Source organism: Corvus kubaryi, unplaced genomic scaffold (genome assembly GCF_017639235.1).
Source record: "Corvus kubaryi isolate FWS band 111438036 unplaced genomic scaffold, C.kubaryi_AGA036_p1.0 37341, whole genome shotgun sequence".
NCBI lineage: Eukaryota > Metazoa > Chordata > Aves > Passeriformes > Corvidae > Corvus > Corvus kubaryi.
Genome location: NW_024581112.1, coordinates 10,944,659 through 10,961,683, shown reverse-complemented (window position 1 = coordinate 10,961,683; position 17,025 = coordinate 10,944,659). Strand labels below are relative to the sequence as shown.

The following is a 17,025-nucleotide window of genomic DNA, read 5'->3' as shown; positions in this document are numbered from 1 at the left end:
TGGTGTTGGCAACTATTCCCACAGGAAACAGTGTGTAGAGAAAAGGAACAGAGGAGAATTATTGAGGGATTCATTTTATTCTTGCTTAAATGTGGTTTCAGTTGACTTAAACCAGACCTAAACATAGTTCTGTGTATCAGTTTAACTAGATTGGTTTGTATCCATGCCTTCCATTAAAATGACACACACATCTGTGTATCCAAGACTGTGGTATGGTGTGGATATATTTGCTGGGCTTGCTGCCATCTCTAGGGGTACTTGGCTGACTTTGTAACAGCTACACACCAAGTTACAACTTCACGTAAGTCCAGGCTGTGTACGGCCCATACTTAGGGCTGCTAGCAAAGATGGCTAAGAAATATCCTTCAGAGCAGAGCGGAGCTGGTCCAAAGAGGATGAGCTGAGACAGGCCTTGCTTTGTACTATTTCCTGTTCCACTTAAAGGTGTAAAGACTGTTTTGCAAATGATCAGGAACTTCCTGCTTCTGCAATAGGCTCTGTTGCAGCAAAAGTGTGGTGTGTCCTGTGCTTGTGATTGGTGTTAGTAGCAAAGCATTCTTGGAAGATAATTGTCAAGTTTGCCATTTGCTCCCGTTGATGGGTCTCTTACCTCCTCATCATTTTGAAGTTAACAGAGAAAAAGAAAAATCTTTTTTACTTTGTTTCCTCACTTCTGTGTTGTCACTTCAGGGTTTTCCTGTTGGCCTGCAAATAGGGATTATTCAAAGCAGAATCACTCAGACCCTCTTTGGGGGTGACCTGAAATGTGCAATTCTCAGTGTTGGAACCATTAAGGAATCCTTGAAATTGCTAATATGCAATCTCTACTTTTACTCTGTGTAGACAAAGCCTCTTATGATTGAGGTAACTGGTGTGTGCACTTTTCTCCTCCTGAGTTTTTAAAGGTTAACTATGGGGTAAAGGAAGACTGAAACGAAGACACTGCATTTAATAATTTATTCTACATATTTTATTTCAAGCAGATCATTAAATACTCATACATATATACATACCCATTTTTACTTATTCTCCAGACACTGTCAGCAAGTGAGTCACTTTCTGCAGTTTGTTCATTAAATGTATGGTGTAAAGAGTCAAAAGCAGGTTTCCTGTGGGTTAAATACATCTCACTTTGTGCTATATTTGTTTTGTGGTTATTTGACCTCCATATTTTGGGCTTGGATAACTAGAAGATGATACATGAATTCACCTGTCTGCCTGCCCTCCCCATTACATGTTGTGCTCTCTCTATCAAGGGCTAACAGAAAAATGGGTGTCTGTAGTTGTGTACCTCAGTTCAATCTCACCTTTATCAGCAATTTCAACTAAAACAGGCTGCAAATGAGCTACTTGTGTAGAGGCTGACCTTCCCTTCTGCTGACCCTACTGCAGTATTGACAACCTGTAAAAGAGAGACAGGGGGAAAGGCTGGAAAAGGTACCATCTTAACTTACCACAGCCAAAACAGCCTGAGGTTGTCTGTCAGAGGCCTTAAATGAACCAGAGAAGTGTAGCCTTTAAAATAAATGCTAAATTAGAAATTTACGCAGCAAGCCTTTGAACTCTGGAGATAAAATATGTGAGCAAGTTTGAGCATTTCAGTATTGTTGAGAAGTGAATGCAGAGGGTCCATGACAGCATTTGAAATTCAATTTCTCTCATTTACTTTAATGGAGATTTGATGCAATGTTTCTCTTTTATGCTTCTGAATGAGTGACAAAAAGAGTCAGTGGCTCAGCAATAACTGATAAGCATTCCTCCCCATGGCTGGTAATGGGAATGACTGCTTTGACTTAGCAACATAGAAATTTGCCCTTTGTTAGTGTTGCCTAGGTAAACAGCAATCACTTCTGGCTATGCTTACCCAATGCTGCTTTTCTTCTTTTTTTTGGAATCTGGGTTCAAAAAAATTTTTAATTAAAAAATCACAAATATTATTAATGTCTCAAGGTTACATTTTCACTGCCCATTCTGTTTCATCCTAGATGTGTCAGAAAGAGTCAGATATAATCTCACTTTCATTCTCACCACCATATACTGACACAGAACCTGTTTTCCTAGTGCATCTCCTAACCACTAGCATCACCTATTCTCTTTTCATCACGCAACACTTCATTAAGTTCCTCCAGTTTTTTTGCAGCTGACCTAGACTGACCTCAAAATCCTGCTGGATTTTTGTCCATAAGGCAATACAAGAAAAAGCTGTCCCTTGTTTTTGATTCTCAGTGTGCAATCTCTGCCTTGGTGAATTTCACCTGCCCACTCTAACACCATCTTTTCAAGTCCCTTTGCTTCTCATGTGTAATCTTCTACCTTGTTGGAAATGCTGCCTCCCAGTTCCTCTGGGTCTGTTTATTCCCTGGTCAAATTTCTTCACCAGCACTTCTTCCATCCTTTTACAAGAGTCTCGAGTGTAGGTTGCCCTAATGCAGAAAGGGAATCTCATACAAAGAGAATAATCAAATGAAAATAAAAGATTTCACATCAGAACACTGAATTCCCTTATGCACAAAACTGATTTTCCTGGTTGTTCAAGGAAGCTTCCTCTGATTCAGACTGTTGCCTATAAATAATCTCAAGCTCAAAATTGTGCCATCATCTTCTTCATATCACTTACTTTCAGTTTGCTACCATTCTTGGTAGTATTACACAGTATTATTTTCCCAGGTCAGAACATGTGAGCATCCCTGCTGTGAAGAACGGTCAATTCCATCATTCATAGGATAAATACTGTATAATGCATTGATACTACTGACATGCATATATCAGTATTTTGTTAACACCAGTGGTACAACATATGGAATCCCTTTTAAATTTTAAGCACAGGGTTGAAAATCCTGACACATCCCCTTTCTGCACTCTCTGGAGCAGGATATAGCTTGAAACTGTGTCCCTTCACTTTAGCGTTACTTCTGGCTTGAATCAGCCCCGCGGCACCGTGAGCCAGCTGACAAAAAATGCTGAATGGTGCATAAGTCCAACATGCTCTCAGCCACTTCCCACCACGAGCCCCTGAGCAGATGATAAAGCATGTTTGCGGTGGGACCATACAGTTCACTGACTGGTGGTCTTCCTGCAGACCAGGAAGAGGAGAAACTACCTTTTTTCCCCTAAAAAAGGACTAGGCAAAGATGCCTGGAAATGGCAGATCTCTTGACTCATGGAGCAGTGCTTCCTTGCAGCTTTTCCCAATGCCTTGGGTTACTCTGTGGCAGGCTTGCTTCCCTCTCCCATTTTAAAAAGGAATAAAACTTCTGTTGAAAAACAAAGTCGTAACGAAAAAAAAAAGAAAGAAAGACCAAGGGATGCTATTAATAAAGTGAGGGCCCTTGCCAAGAAAGGCTGAGTTTTCCAGCGGCCATTTTACCACCCTTGCCTCTTTATTAAACTAAGCTGTTTTTCAGTGAGACCATCTCATTATGCAGATGTAGTTCTGGGTGCTGAACATCCTCCCATGTGTTTTGTTTTGCAGGAGGCAGCACAGGGACCTCCCCGACCACCTCCAGCACAGGGACCCCATCACCATCCGCTTCTTCTCACCTTCTCTCTCCATCCTGCTCTCCTCCAGCCTTCCATCTGGCCCCCAACACTTTCAATGTTGGCTGCCGGGAGAGTCAGCTTTGCAACCTCAACCTGTCTGATTATCCTCCGTGTGCCAGAAGCAACATGGCAGCACTGCAGAGCTACCCAGGGCTGAGTGATGGGGGCTACAACCGGCTGCAGAGCAGCACTGCCTCTGCCTCGCAGCCCTCCGAAACCTTCATGCCTCAGAGGACTCCCTCCTTGATCTCAGGAATGCCGGCTCCTTCCTCCCTGCCCAGCAACAGCAAGATGGAGGCATACAGTGGCCAGCTGGGATCTTTCCCCAGCTCCCAGTTTCAGTATGTCATGCAAGCAGGCAACCCTGCCTCCACCTCCTCCTCTTCACACATGTTTGGTGGTGGCCACATGCAGCAGAGCTCCTACAACGCCTTCTCCCTGCACAATCCCTACAATCTTTATGGATACAATTTCCCTGCTTCCCCCAGGCTGGCGGCAAGCCCAGAGAAACTCACCACCTCCCAAAGCACTTTACTCTGCTCTTCCCCATCCAGTGGGGCCTTTGGAGAGAGGCAATACCTTTCCACAGGGATGGATCACGGCATGCACATGATCAGCCCTCCCTCCAGCAACCAGCAGACGGCCGCCGCCTGTGACAACAGACAGTACGGAGCGGTTCAGGGCTCCTCCTCACAGATGTCTGTGCACATGGTCTAACAAGCCATGCCTCTCCTTGGCACTGAAGGCAGCCGGACCTTCATTGTTCCCAGGGGTGAACCCATCCCAGTACCCTTTTGCCTTCAAACTTATAGTGGAACTAGTATTGTAATGATAAAAAAGAACATAAGCCATCTAGGTGTGTGCCCCAGAACCTTCTGGAGAGCCTCGACTGACAGCCATGGCAGCTTGTTGTAGCCCAAGGCCTCCAGATTGGCATGGAGCATCTACTTTTTCTGGACATTGCAGAGAAGAGGGCATGACTTTAATGAGAAGCTGGAGAGAAGCAGCTGAATTTACTGTTTAAGCTTTAACTTTAAGCAGTGTGAGCTTTCGGTGTGGAGGGACCCATTCCCTGTGCTGTCTCCCAGAGGTGCTGAAGAAGGGCAGTCTCCCAGGGCTTCATCCTCTGAAGCTGCGCTGTGCATGGCTCTAAAGCCCTCCCCCTTCCCAGACCGTCCTCACTGCTGGAGTGGCTCAGCCCATTTCTGCAAGCGGCAAGGCCTGTGTGGCCTTCTTCCACTGTAGCACAGGAATGGCGCTGCTGGGCCGGAGCTTCTTCCAAAGAGGTTTCTGCATTTTCACCATGGCTCTGCCCAACTGGCTGTTGCTTTATGAAGGTCGAGCTCACCAGCATCCAACCTGCAGATGGAGATGGGAATGAGAGGAGAGAGAAAAGTTTTAGCTCACTAATGAGCCTCAGACAGAAATGGGGAAGGAACTTTGGAAAGATGAATGGGGGGAGGGGGCTCAGCTCCTGTCGACTTGACTGGAAGTAATGCAGTGAAACCGAACGGATGACAGCCTTGGTCGGGAATGTGTGTGTCCCACAGCACTCATCCCAGTGGGAAGAAACTGTCCAGACTGAGCACATGGGGAAGAGCAATGAAAAAAGAGAGCTCTACAGGAGTGCAGCTGACCTTGCATGCGAGAGTTGCCGTAGAAAACCATTAGCATTTCAGACACAGTGAGGTTGAGTATTTGCCAACCTTCCACCTGCCACATGGTCTCTGTTTAACCAAATAGATCATTACCTTTTAACATCTTTATTTTCTGGGGTTTTTTTTCCTTGTTCTTTTTTTTCCTTTTTTCTCTTCAAATCCTTTAAAAATAAGAAAACAATTGTAGCTTGGTGCAAGCTATGCATTTAAGTTGTGTGAAAATGCAAATACCAAGTAACAGAATACAGATATTATTGAGAGTTGTTGTGAGGTGTTGTAGATAAATGTATTTATATGCCTAGTGGGGTATTCAATATTATGAATATAAAAGAGGGCAATAAAAATGGTATGTAAAATATGTATGAAGAAAAAGCTGTATAAAGATTTGCCCTATGGACGGAACTCTGTTTCTAAGTGCCAAGCACAGAAAGCGCTAAATAAATCTTTGCAATTGTTCCCTCTGTGTTCTTCTCTGTCTGTGAGGCTTCCTCAGTGGTTTTCTAGAGACAGACATTTTCAAAATACTGTCACATGTGTTTGCACAATAGAGGGGGTGAAGACTCGGTGCTAGATTGTGAAGTCCAGGCAATATTGCAATAAAAATAAAAATTCTGTCAAGAAATTTAAAAAATTGAGTCCTTGGAATTTGTAAGTTGCCTTCTTCACAGGAAGTGTATCTTCAAAACAGCTGGAGTTGTTATTTTGATTATTGTAGAAGCTCTTCAGAATAAATTTTCACAGTCAATACAGTCAACAACACTTAAAAATAGCAATATAATTTATTTCTCATTTTAAAATAATTTTAAAATGTCATTTGGGGGTATGTGTCAGTTTTTTATTTGCACTGTATTTCTAATATGAGACTGAGACATTAAAACTGAAAGCTGTGGGGAAGCTGAAGTCCCCTCAAACCTGGGTGAAAGTTACGGCTGCAGAGTTTACAGCTTTCCTTGTGTCAATAAACTTTTTTTTCCCCTGAATTGAAAAAGCACCAGAAAGGTAGAAAGACCTTTAAAGATCAATTCTGCAAGAATTTCTTTATTTTTGTTTTTACAAGGGAAGATAAATATACTAATGTCATTCCCAGTTCTATGCCTAGTCTGTCTGACTGTATTCTGGCTTTTACTGTGTCTAGCCTTGGATGCTGCTGAAAAGGGTAAGGGGGATTATGGATGGGGACAATCTTCACCTTGTTGTCTTTTGTTTACCCCTAATAATGAATTATTGGTTTAATCTTGAACAGGAGGTTTTAGAGCCTTTCTAAAATGCTTTCAAAATCTTTCAGAAATGCCCTTCAATCTGTGCTTTGATGTTTGCTTTTGGGTTTAATTCCATTTTATGGCAACAATTTCTACAGGTTAATAGTATGTTGTGTGAACCAGTATTTCCTTCTGCTGGCTCTTTGCATTAGATTGCTCTTTCTTATTTAATCAATTTAATTCTTTGTCAGTGGGTCTGTATTTCAGCTAGAAGAAGAGACTCAGCAAAATCAAAATCATTCTCTGTATCAAAATACAGGTTTCTAATCTGGATTAAACAAAACAAAACAAAACAATTATCGTTGGAAACAGTTGCCCAAAAAAGCAAAACATATGTAGGGCACAACCTTCAATATTAGTGTGACTGGTATCTTAGTCTCCATGCATTTTAGTAGGAATCCTTGGGTAAGAGCTTTGGAATGGTCACCCAGACTCTTCAGCAGTGTGATCCTTCAAGTTATTGAGTACTTTGTCCCTGATCCAACAATATTCTTCAGAAAATCTTACTGTATTAGTATGAATTGAAGTTGCTTTTGGTATGAAGCATATTGACCCCTGGGTGAGCTTTCATGGACTGTATTTATAGACATATTTATTTAACTCTTAGGGGGCACATATATAAAATGAGAGAGATTAGTTAGCAAGTTAGTAGTTATTCCTTAGTGGTTTTTTGCTGCAGGGTCAGAGTAGTCAGCATCAAAACTGAAAAAAATAGGAAAAAATCTGAGTCTCCCCTGTTCCAAGATGTAGTTATAAGTACACAAACAGTACTCAGTGTGAAAGTTACACTGACAGTTTATGAGGATTAAAAACAAGCTAATACTGAAATGGACAAAAAATATTCTACTTTTCCTTGGCAGTCACTGTGCAAACTGAAAGCAGAGCAGTGTGTGGAGAGCAGTATCAGAAAACACAGGACAAACTTGTTAAAATTTGTAAATATTTAGTGTTCATTTAGAGGCACAAGGGTAACACTCCCCTGAGCAGACAACCTGCTTAAGGCCTGACACCACCCCAGAAAGACGAGGTGAGCCTTGAATTTGAAGTGGACCCAGGTGTGACAGGGGGTGTGTACAGCACACTGTACAGCAGTGGCTCTTCTCCCCCTGCCACCCACGTACAGACACAAGGCCCTGAGCCATTTGCCACTTGTCGCTGGGGCTTCCCAGAGAGGTGATGGCCACAGACAATGTGAGAGAGGCACCAGGATCACTGGGAGATCCACCAGGGTCCAGCTGGCCTGGTGGGCAGGCTGGGTTGCAGAACACACAGCAGCCACCCCTGGCAGACTCCCTTTCCTTGGGTGACTGCCCTAACCACAGGCCTTGAGAGCCCTCCTGGCATAGTCCCACTCTCATCCAGGAGCCCTTTGATGGCTCATTTGCAAAATATGTGTGTGTGGGTGGCAGAGGCAGCAGTGCTGTAGTTCCTCTCTTCCTTCCTTCCTTCCTTCCTTCCTTCCTTCCTTCCTTCCTTCCTTCCGAATTCCTTCCGAATTCCTTCCGAATTCCTTCCGAATTCCTTCCGAATTCCTTCCGAATTCCTTCCTTCCGAATTCCTTCCTTCCTTGCTTCCGAATTCCTTCCGAATTCCTTCCTTCCTTCCGAATTCCTTCCTTCCTTCCGAATTCCTTCCTTCCGAATTCCTTCCTTCCTTCCTTTCCTACTTTACCATGAACATTTGGATACTTTGGCCAGCTTTAAGCAGCTTTGGGATGGAAGTTCTCACATGTGTCTTTAAAAGAGACAGTGGAGGAGGCCAGGGACCCATTAATTTTCCCAGTGCAGGGAAGGCCACTGTGTAACATCTCATTCAAAGAAGCCACACAAGGAACAGGTGTCCTGCATGCAGCCCCCAACCACAAGTCTCATTTGGCGTATGGATGTTATTAGACACCAGGGGATCTACTCAGAGCTGCAGAAACCAGGGGGTCTCAACTCCACCATTCCTGGGCTGGCCCATTTGGCCTCAGCCCATGCAGGCTTCTGGTTCCCAGTCCAGGAAAAGAGAAGGCTCTGTATCTCCCACTTCAATGCTGCAAATTTAGAAGGTCAAACATCATGTATTTCTTTGTAGAAGTATCCCTTTTTAAAAGCCCTATCCAAATCATAGAAAGAGTAGTGGAAATCTCAATGATAGGAGATCCCTCATCTTACAGTACAGGCTGATCCAAGTGCAAACCTAACAACTAGTTACAGAAATGAAAAGAATGGCACAAAAATAATCAGGGTGGGCTTGCAAGCTTTACAGTATTTATTTAGCTTCATTCCTTAACACACTGACAGGCACAGGACATAAATATTACCACAGTCAGTGAAGCTCAGCAATACCAGGACACTGCAGTCCAGTGCAACATAGTGTTCCTGGAGGTAATGTAAGCACTATGGGCTAAAGCAAAATGTTCAGGGCACAAACATTAATACAAATTAAGGTGCACAGCCTGTGACATTCTCTGAATTATGTGAGAGGCTGGAAGTATTGCTGGTTTGAAACATTTCGGGTGCCTGTGTGAGGGGAAAGGGCAGGTTGGGCCTGGCCCTGGCGAGGCAATGCTCTGCTCTGCACACCCTATTCCTCGAGCCTGTATCCCAGCCTGGCAGTGGCTGCCAATCCCTGGCACACTAGAGGCAATACACTCATCTCTGGAGCCCCTAATCTGGCTGCTAAAATGACCAGAAATCCCACCTGGGGGAAGGGCCCAGGAAAGCCAACAGGTATTTAAATGAGGACATGCAGCAAGGACATGTCTTGACCCTACCTCGTTCTGTACTTTCTATCTGCTGAACACTGCAGGAACCAGGAGTGGTAGCTATGTTTGTCCTTTTCTATATCTTTTCTGTCTTTCTCTCTTTCTTCCTCTAATTCCCTCTTAGGGGAATTTTGAGTAACTTAAAATTGAATGGTCTTGGAGTTTGCTGAGTTGAATGGGCCAAGTTAATGCTTTGGGAAGTGTTTTATGTTTCTGGGGCCCTACAATACAGTACAGAAATTGCAGAAGCATTGCAGAAGATGATCTGCTAGAGTCCCTCATTTATTGCATACTGGGTGAAGCTTTACTGAGGTGGGTGAGGGCTGACAGATAGCATCTGCCATTTAAAAAATCCAAAAAGTGTTCAGATTATTTTTTTCCCCAACTCAAATAGGTGCATCGACCCAGAGCACACATCCTATATGAGGTCAGCACTAGCAGATCAGTTTTGCTGGATGATGCTTGCTGGGCATCATTCTAAATGAAACAACAACATGAAAATGCAGCCGAGGGCTGGGTAGAGGAATGCCTGAGCCTGTCCATTGCATGCTACAGATGTAGTAGAAATGCAGCTATAAAAGCAATGACAGGACTTCGGGAGGAGGGTGCTGCTGTGGCCAAGGGATAGTTTGCTATAAATAAGCCAGTCTCTGTCCAGAGAACATATGACTCCTTCAGCACTTTTGCTTCTATAGAGAGACAGACTGCAGGAGTAGGCTTTTTGGCCAAGTCTGTAGCCCAGCATTTTGAATCCACAGAGGGGATCATTTCTGAGAGCTTCTGTCTTGGTTTGAGACAAATTTGGAGGAAGGTCCGAAATGAACGTATCCTCGAATAGAAGGCAGATTTCTGCAGCTCCTCCCCCACCGGGTTCAGAAAGAAATTCCTCAGAGGAAAGTGAAAAAAAAATCCCTATTTATTTAACAAGCAAAGTGCATGCAGGCACAGAAAAAAGAATGAATAATGTTAAATAATAAAACCTCTCACTGTGGAGAAGACCTAGGAAGATTCAGAATCCTTGGTAGGTGCGGCTCTCCCATCTCCAGAGCTGGGGTTTGGCACGGGCCCCTCTGGGCCGCGGTGCGGAGCCTCCTGGTGATGTTCTGGTGTTGCTAGACAGTCCAGAAGAGAAAGAAAAGAAGCCAAAGTCCCAGGAAACTCCGTGCTTTAGCTAACAAACAAGAAGCTAGCTAAAAAACAAGAGAATGCCACTCTCTTCCCTGCTACAGAGAGCCGAGAGCTGAGAAGAAAAGCAGGAAGGTGCTTCCCTCGGCTCGGTAGCAGCAGGAATGCAGGAGAGTGTGTGTCCTTGAGCACAAACCGCTGTGAAAAATTCGCCTGGCTTCTCTCCCCCCTCTCCTGAGAAACAGCTTAAAGACACAGGAAGGCACAGGATTCCTGTTTGGCATAGGTCAGACAATAGGGAATACAGTACCATACAGTCACCCCAGGACAGCTTCTCTATGGGTCAGCTGGGAGGGGCTTCTGTAGCCTGATGCTGACCCACAAAACTTCTGCTGGAAAAGTGGCTCATTCAGTTTTCTGACTGCTTCTTATAATTTGTCTGTAATTACTGTCTGGGAAACTGTATCAAATACAACTAAAATCCATGTAACTCCTTTCAAGGGTTACTTCTCCATGTCAGTAGCTGCTGCTTATCACCCCGGAGGCAGAACATGGCCACAAAGTACAGGAGCAGTGTATGGAGCACATCTCTTCAAATATCACCTCCTTTCTACAATAAAGAGCTCCAACAATTCTAGCCTGTCTGAACAGAGGATTAGGCTAGAAAAGAGCAGTTCCCATGGCTGAGCACTGTTGTGTTCCGACAGCACATTGGGGAGCATGGCTTCTGTGCTGGATAGTGGTCGGCACCAGCTGATTCAGGGAGGAGTGAGAAACCTCCACAGTGGGGATAGTTGTGCAATAGTGCATCTCTGGAGCCCCGAGTTGGGCTGTTTTTCTGACTCGATGTGGAACTCATTGCGTGCTGTGGGGGAGAAGGATTAGGAGCATGTAATTTTACACTGGTTGAAGTTCCAACAGATGCTGTTCTTATTCCAGTAATGTTCTGAATTTGTTGAGCATTTTGGAAGCTCTGACATTCAGCTGGATAGTGCCCTTCACTGCTCAGATAGGGTGGCTTCTGTGGGCTACCCTCAGATGCTTCCAGAAGCAGTCCTAGGCTCTGTTTGGCCAGGTCTGCCCTTGAGCATCCAGCACTGTGCAGACCTCAGGGCACTGTTTTCCAGCTGACTTGGGTGCAGCTGTGCTGCAGAGACACAGAGCTGGCCCAAATGGCATTGCCAGCAGAGGCCATCAGCCCTTCTTAGGATGATGGGGAGGGTGGGGCTCCTTCAGCCAAGAAGCTGGTTCAGCTGTTAATAAACCTGGAGCTTTACTCCCGTAGTCAGTGAAGGTGCCTCTGGCTGGGACTTCTCCCTCCAGACTACACTGATGACAGCCCTGGACACATGCTGCAGCACCCACAGTCTTCCAGAGTCTTGTTTGTGAGAATCAGGGGTGTTGCAGGTTGTTGCAGGCCTTGGGTCCCTGTCCTACCTGAGCTGGTTTATAAAGTTTCCCTCAATGTGCAGTCAGGTAACTGCACATGAGTACAGTTGCATTAAGTTGGTGTAACCAACCCAGGAACAGGCACAAAGGAAAACTGCAGTCACTGAGCTATATTAAATAGGTAATGTGGTTTAGTGATTGGAGACATGATGTAATCACCTGCATCTGTCTCTCTCAGTAAAGCTGGAACAAGTTGCAGTGCAATTAACCCTGCATAAAATGGATTTATCCTGCCAGCCATCCAAGCCAGGGCCAGCACTGTACTCCCTGGTTTATATTATGTTGCCATGCAAAATTCCGCATACAGAAATATCAAGATTAGTTAGAAAGAAGCAGGAATGCGGAGGGGTGTGTAAAAGCACTAGAGGAACCAGAGAGCAAGGGTGCAAAGGATGGCCTGTACTGATAGCCAGGGACATGATCAGTGGCTGTGAAACTGGCAAGCTCTGAGAAATGTGTTCCTTTCACCAAAATCACAGCATGAGTGGCTCACCAGCAGAAACCCTGCAAGCAGCAATGGGAGAGTGGCAGCAAGACTGCAGCACAGTGCTGTGGCATTTCTCTTACCGTAACCCCAACAAGAAGTCTAGATTTGTTAGCAAGCTACTCAAAATGGGGAAGGAGAAGACAAGTGCAGCAATGTCACCCAAGACTTACAGTGGATAATTCACCAAGATTTAAAGCTTAAAGCTCAATACCTGTGACTCCTGAAATATGTACAAGATCTGTCCAAATGCCAATACATTATCACCAGCGAAAAGAAAGCCAGAAGATGAGGAAAGTTCAATGGCAATCACTCCAGAATACTTGGAGACATACATTTTGGAGCTTATGAGTTCCACGTGTGAGTTGGAAGTGCCATATTTTTTAGAAAACTAAATGAAAATCACTTCTACTTCTATACAGTATTACACTTTTTTACATGAGTTCCTATAGCTGTAGTATTATTCAAAAAATTCTCAAACTCCTAACTCTGTGAACATCAAAATTTAAGTTTTACAGAAGACCAGAGGAAACCAACACAAAAATTTGGTGAACTGAGAAAAAGAAAGAAAAAAAAGAGTAAAGATTATGTAAAAGAAGGTTGATCTAACATGCAGAAACCTTTATAAAGAAAAAAAGAAATACAAAGGGCATGCATCCAAAACAAGAAAGAGTTGGCCATGGTCACACAGCAAAAGGGACAGCACAGTGTCTGAAAAGATGATCTGTGAATGGCTCAGTTACTTTTGGATAATGATTAATAAGCTGCTTTCCTTCTTGCATGGATAATTTGAATTTCTCCAAAAGAGCTTGAGATGCTCTGGCTTCTGACCACACAGATAAAAACCATATCAACAAAAAAAATGAACCCTTGAAAGGAAGCACATTTACTTCTTCGATGTAAAATGTTCTGTATTAAATTTGTTGTTTACACTGTATACACTATTTTAGGCACTATCTATTGCAACTAATTATTAAACTCAATTAAAAGCACATGAAACTGGTTCCATTGCCTATACACCAACATAAATGGTTTTAGGCAAAGCCTAACTGTTCTTTCTTTATTTAGAGTGACACAAACACCATGAAATGTTAGGAGGTACCTCAGCTGTCTGCCCCTGCCATTTGGAAAAATTTTTCCATCACTGCTGTGATCTGGGAAGGAAACAATCTGATCCAAAGAACTTGTGGAGATAAAAATCTATTTAATAGTCATTCTTGATTTATTATTACTTGGCTTCTGTCAAAAAAAAGAAGACCCTGACTCCTGTCTCAGGTCTACTCATGCAAAAATCCAAACTAGGGAACTAAGTAATTCTGGAATCCGTGTTTTCCACCTCACAAGACATGGTGGGGAGGTTCTGTAATGCATAAGAGAAATGTAAGGCTGGAAATATCTACCTAACATGACCATAGTTCAAGCTGTCAACTCAGGCTTATAAATAGTACAAAGTGAAAGAGGCAGAGGGGTGGAGCAAGGCTTAGCTGTCATACGGCCTTTGGCTTCTCCTTTCTAATATTCAGGCCATATTCACCTTGTGAGTGTCTGAGTGTGCCATGATACCTGATGTGAAGGGATCCTTTGATGTCCATCTCTTTCAGGTCTAAGCTGGTAGACTATTCCATGTTCATTGTATTGGCACCAATGAGATATTTATAAGAAATGCAGTCACAGCCTCATACAAATCCATGTGACCCACCTTCAGGGCATCCCTTGACACTGAGTTTCAGCAGTGATTTACTTTTCATCTTGTACAAGTTTTGAAGAGAAGATAAACAAGAGAAGGGAAATGCAAGGGGAATACCAAATAAAGAGGCTTTTCAAGCTGAATTTAGTTGTGGAAGAGAGTTGCAGCTGTAAATCTTGAAGATGTTCTATGGGGTCAGTCAGTCCTGGGTGGGCTGTGGACTGGATGCCCAGTGCTAATGCTGTTTTTCATTTCTAAGACCAACAGTTCTACAACAGGAGTGACATACAGCATCTATGAGTTGCCCCTACAAGGCATGCAGGCAAGCTCAATTTCAATTGAGCTTGAATCCAAACCTAAAAAATTGTCTGTGTTCATCCACCCATAATATCTATGGTTTTTTCTCCCTTCATCTGTTGCCACAATTGTGCCACCGGGGGGTTCTTTAACTCAGTTCTCCTCTGCTGTTACCCATGCTTCCCAGAATGCTGGCAGCTGCAATATTATGAGATTATTTATGACTTCTAATTATCATCTTCTAATGTATCTCCCAGGCCAGCAAAGCAGCAACCCAGCAAATCTCACTGAACCAGAGCTGCCTGTAGCAATCCTAAAGTGTCCAGCCATCCATTTCCATTTCCTGGTTTCACTGGTTTCTCACTGCACTTTTTCAGATTTCCTTCTGGAGCTTTTTGTTTCTTTTCACAGCAATAATGGAAAGAAAAATGTTATTGGCTGCTGGTGTTCAATCCCAAAGAGTCAATACAGATGGGGCCTTTTTCCCAGGAATATTTTGGTAGTGTACAGGGTAAAATGGAAGTTCTGTCCTCAAGATTGTCCTGAGACGTAGACAAGACATCCTTGATCCAGTAGCCCCTGAAAGAGAGTCTGCAGTGTCATGAGTGGATGTGCTCCCAAAGGTGTCATGTCTCAGCAGCTGGAATTTCTACCATTCCTGCATTTCCTTCACCCACTTGGGGCTTTGTCTTTTCAGACAGGTACATACTTTAGGGTGAACACATTCCTAATGCAGCAAGTGGAAACTCATCTCCTTCAGTGTGAGAATGAGTTGGCTGCTTTTCAGCAAACTTGTTGGACATTTATGTGTAAATACAGACTCTCATATAGCAACAAAATAAAATTTCAAAATTTTTATAAAATTCTATTTTATGTTAATTAATATTTAAACACCTTTTTTTGCTCTGTATAGTCAGGAAAAAAACCCCCTCTAACCTCTCTGTGATAGTGCTTCAAAATTTATCTTCAGCTTTCCATGGCCAAAGCAGTTAGAGAATAACTGTGAAATCCCTGTAGCTCCCTTGCTGGTCAAGGCATTGTATCCCCATTTTGCAGATAGCAAACTGAACAAAGAACTTGCCCTTGGCCACGTGTGCCAGTCTCTGCTGCATTTATTGCAAAACTAATCACTGGCAGACGCAATAGCAAAGTCCCCATCTTTGCCGATCTGGCACTGTATTAAAGGTAATGTAGCTCAATTTATACTTTAATTTTTAAGTCAGATGGGGGGAAGAGCGTGCTGTGTGATTGCTGACACCACCAAGCACAAGTGTCAAGTCTGAGCTGTATTTCTCACATCACTGTTGCAAGACAACCCAGACATGCAGGCTTGGTGGGACCAAGCTTAGTACTTTATCACTGACCCATGGCAAGGTGGTGGTGGAAGAATTTCCAGCTGAGGCTTCAATACACAGGCAGGAAAATGTCCGCGTTGTGTGCTGCTCCAGAGCAGTCCTGTTGCTGGCCAGCAAAAACCTCCTGGATGCGATTCCTCCTGGCTCCTTACAAGATTGTGGAGCTGTGAAGAGCACCCTGGAAGCACAGCACTTGTGCCGACGGTGCTCTTTAGTTGGGTTCGACTTTGCCTCTGTGTGCAGATAAACACAGCCCTGTGCCAGCAGCCATGTGTAGGTGCACAGAGAAAAAGAGGCTCAGACAATATGAAATGGAGGGCTGTGGAAAGGCATGTTGAAAATGTAAGGGACATTTATGTTAAAGGAAGGTGTGAGAGCTGCAGGAAGAGCCAAATTACAAAAAAAAGTGAGTGCTTCAAGCAGCCAAATTAAACAAGACACAATGGGGGCCAACTTTGCCTCCCAGGCATTTCACAAGCCCACACCCCAGAGTTGAGGGAGTGCTGGGGGGGAGAACCATGTGTCCCTCCAGGTCTTATTTAACTTGGCCACGTGTAAGGAACTTTAACTCTTTTGTGACTTGCTGATTTCTACAACACTTGATTATTCCCCTTTTCTTCTTCTTTATTTCTGGGTACTTTTTCCTGGATAAGTTTAAAATAAATAAGTTTAGAAACACATAACTTCTTTTGATTTAAAAAATAATCATTGGAGGCAAAGCATAAAGTCATTTCAGTCATAGTATCTTGGAGGAAAATAGATACAGTATTTTGGAAAGAATTTGAAATGAAAACACAAAGCCTGATGGGATTTAAATGTAGAAAACCAAAAATTCAGTCTTGCCTCCTCTTTTCCCTTCCCCTATCCATGAGGTCACTATTTCTCATCTCACAGACTATGGCACCTAGCCAGGATCCTGAGGCAGCCACCAGAAAAAAGTGCTCTTGCTCCTGTGAGCACAACGCAGGATCAAACTGGCCAAGTGAAAATAATCAGAGTGGCTTATTTGAAGCTACAAAGAGAGAAACTTTGTAGAACTAGCAAGTAAAAGACATCCAGAAAAGGCAGGCAACTTTGGATGCATAAGCATTTGAGACTAGGTGAAAATGTGTGAAATAGTGGATGTGCATTGAAATTCAGCATTGTGAACAGCTTGATTGTAATGGAATTGTGTGTCCATGTGTGCATGGGCATACAAAGGATGAGTGTGCTGGTCCCTGAGACGCGGCAGACCTCAGTCCAACAAATTTAACCGTAATCCTGCTTGGAAGCACTTCCCTACAGCAGGCTGGCTCTCTGAAGAGCAGGGTTGACACTGCTCACATGTCAGCTCTACTGCTTCTGGGACAAATGACTTTTCTCCCAGCACTACTCATTCTGTCTGTGCTCAGACCTCAGGAGGTGCTCCTTTGCTCAGCCCTG

The 17,025-nt window shown here is 43.7% G+C and overlaps 1 protein-coding gene across 2 annotated transcripts in view; it reads left to right on the top strand.

Moving 5' to 3' along the window:
- TBX15 (T-box transcription factor 15) overlaps positions 1–5,655 on the top strand; it is a 92,881-nt gene extending 87,226 nt beyond the window's left edge. For both annotated transcript variants that reach the window (XM_042031193.1, XM_042031192.1), the window contains exon 8: positions 3,473–5,655. In XM_042031193.1, coding sequence (XP_041887127.1) covers positions 3,473–4,257 — 785 coding nt within the window. In that variant the 3' untranslated portion in view covers positions 4,258–5,655. The remainder of the gene's footprint in view (positions 1–3,472) is intronic.
- Positions 5,656–17,025: the final 11,370 nt, after the last annotated feature.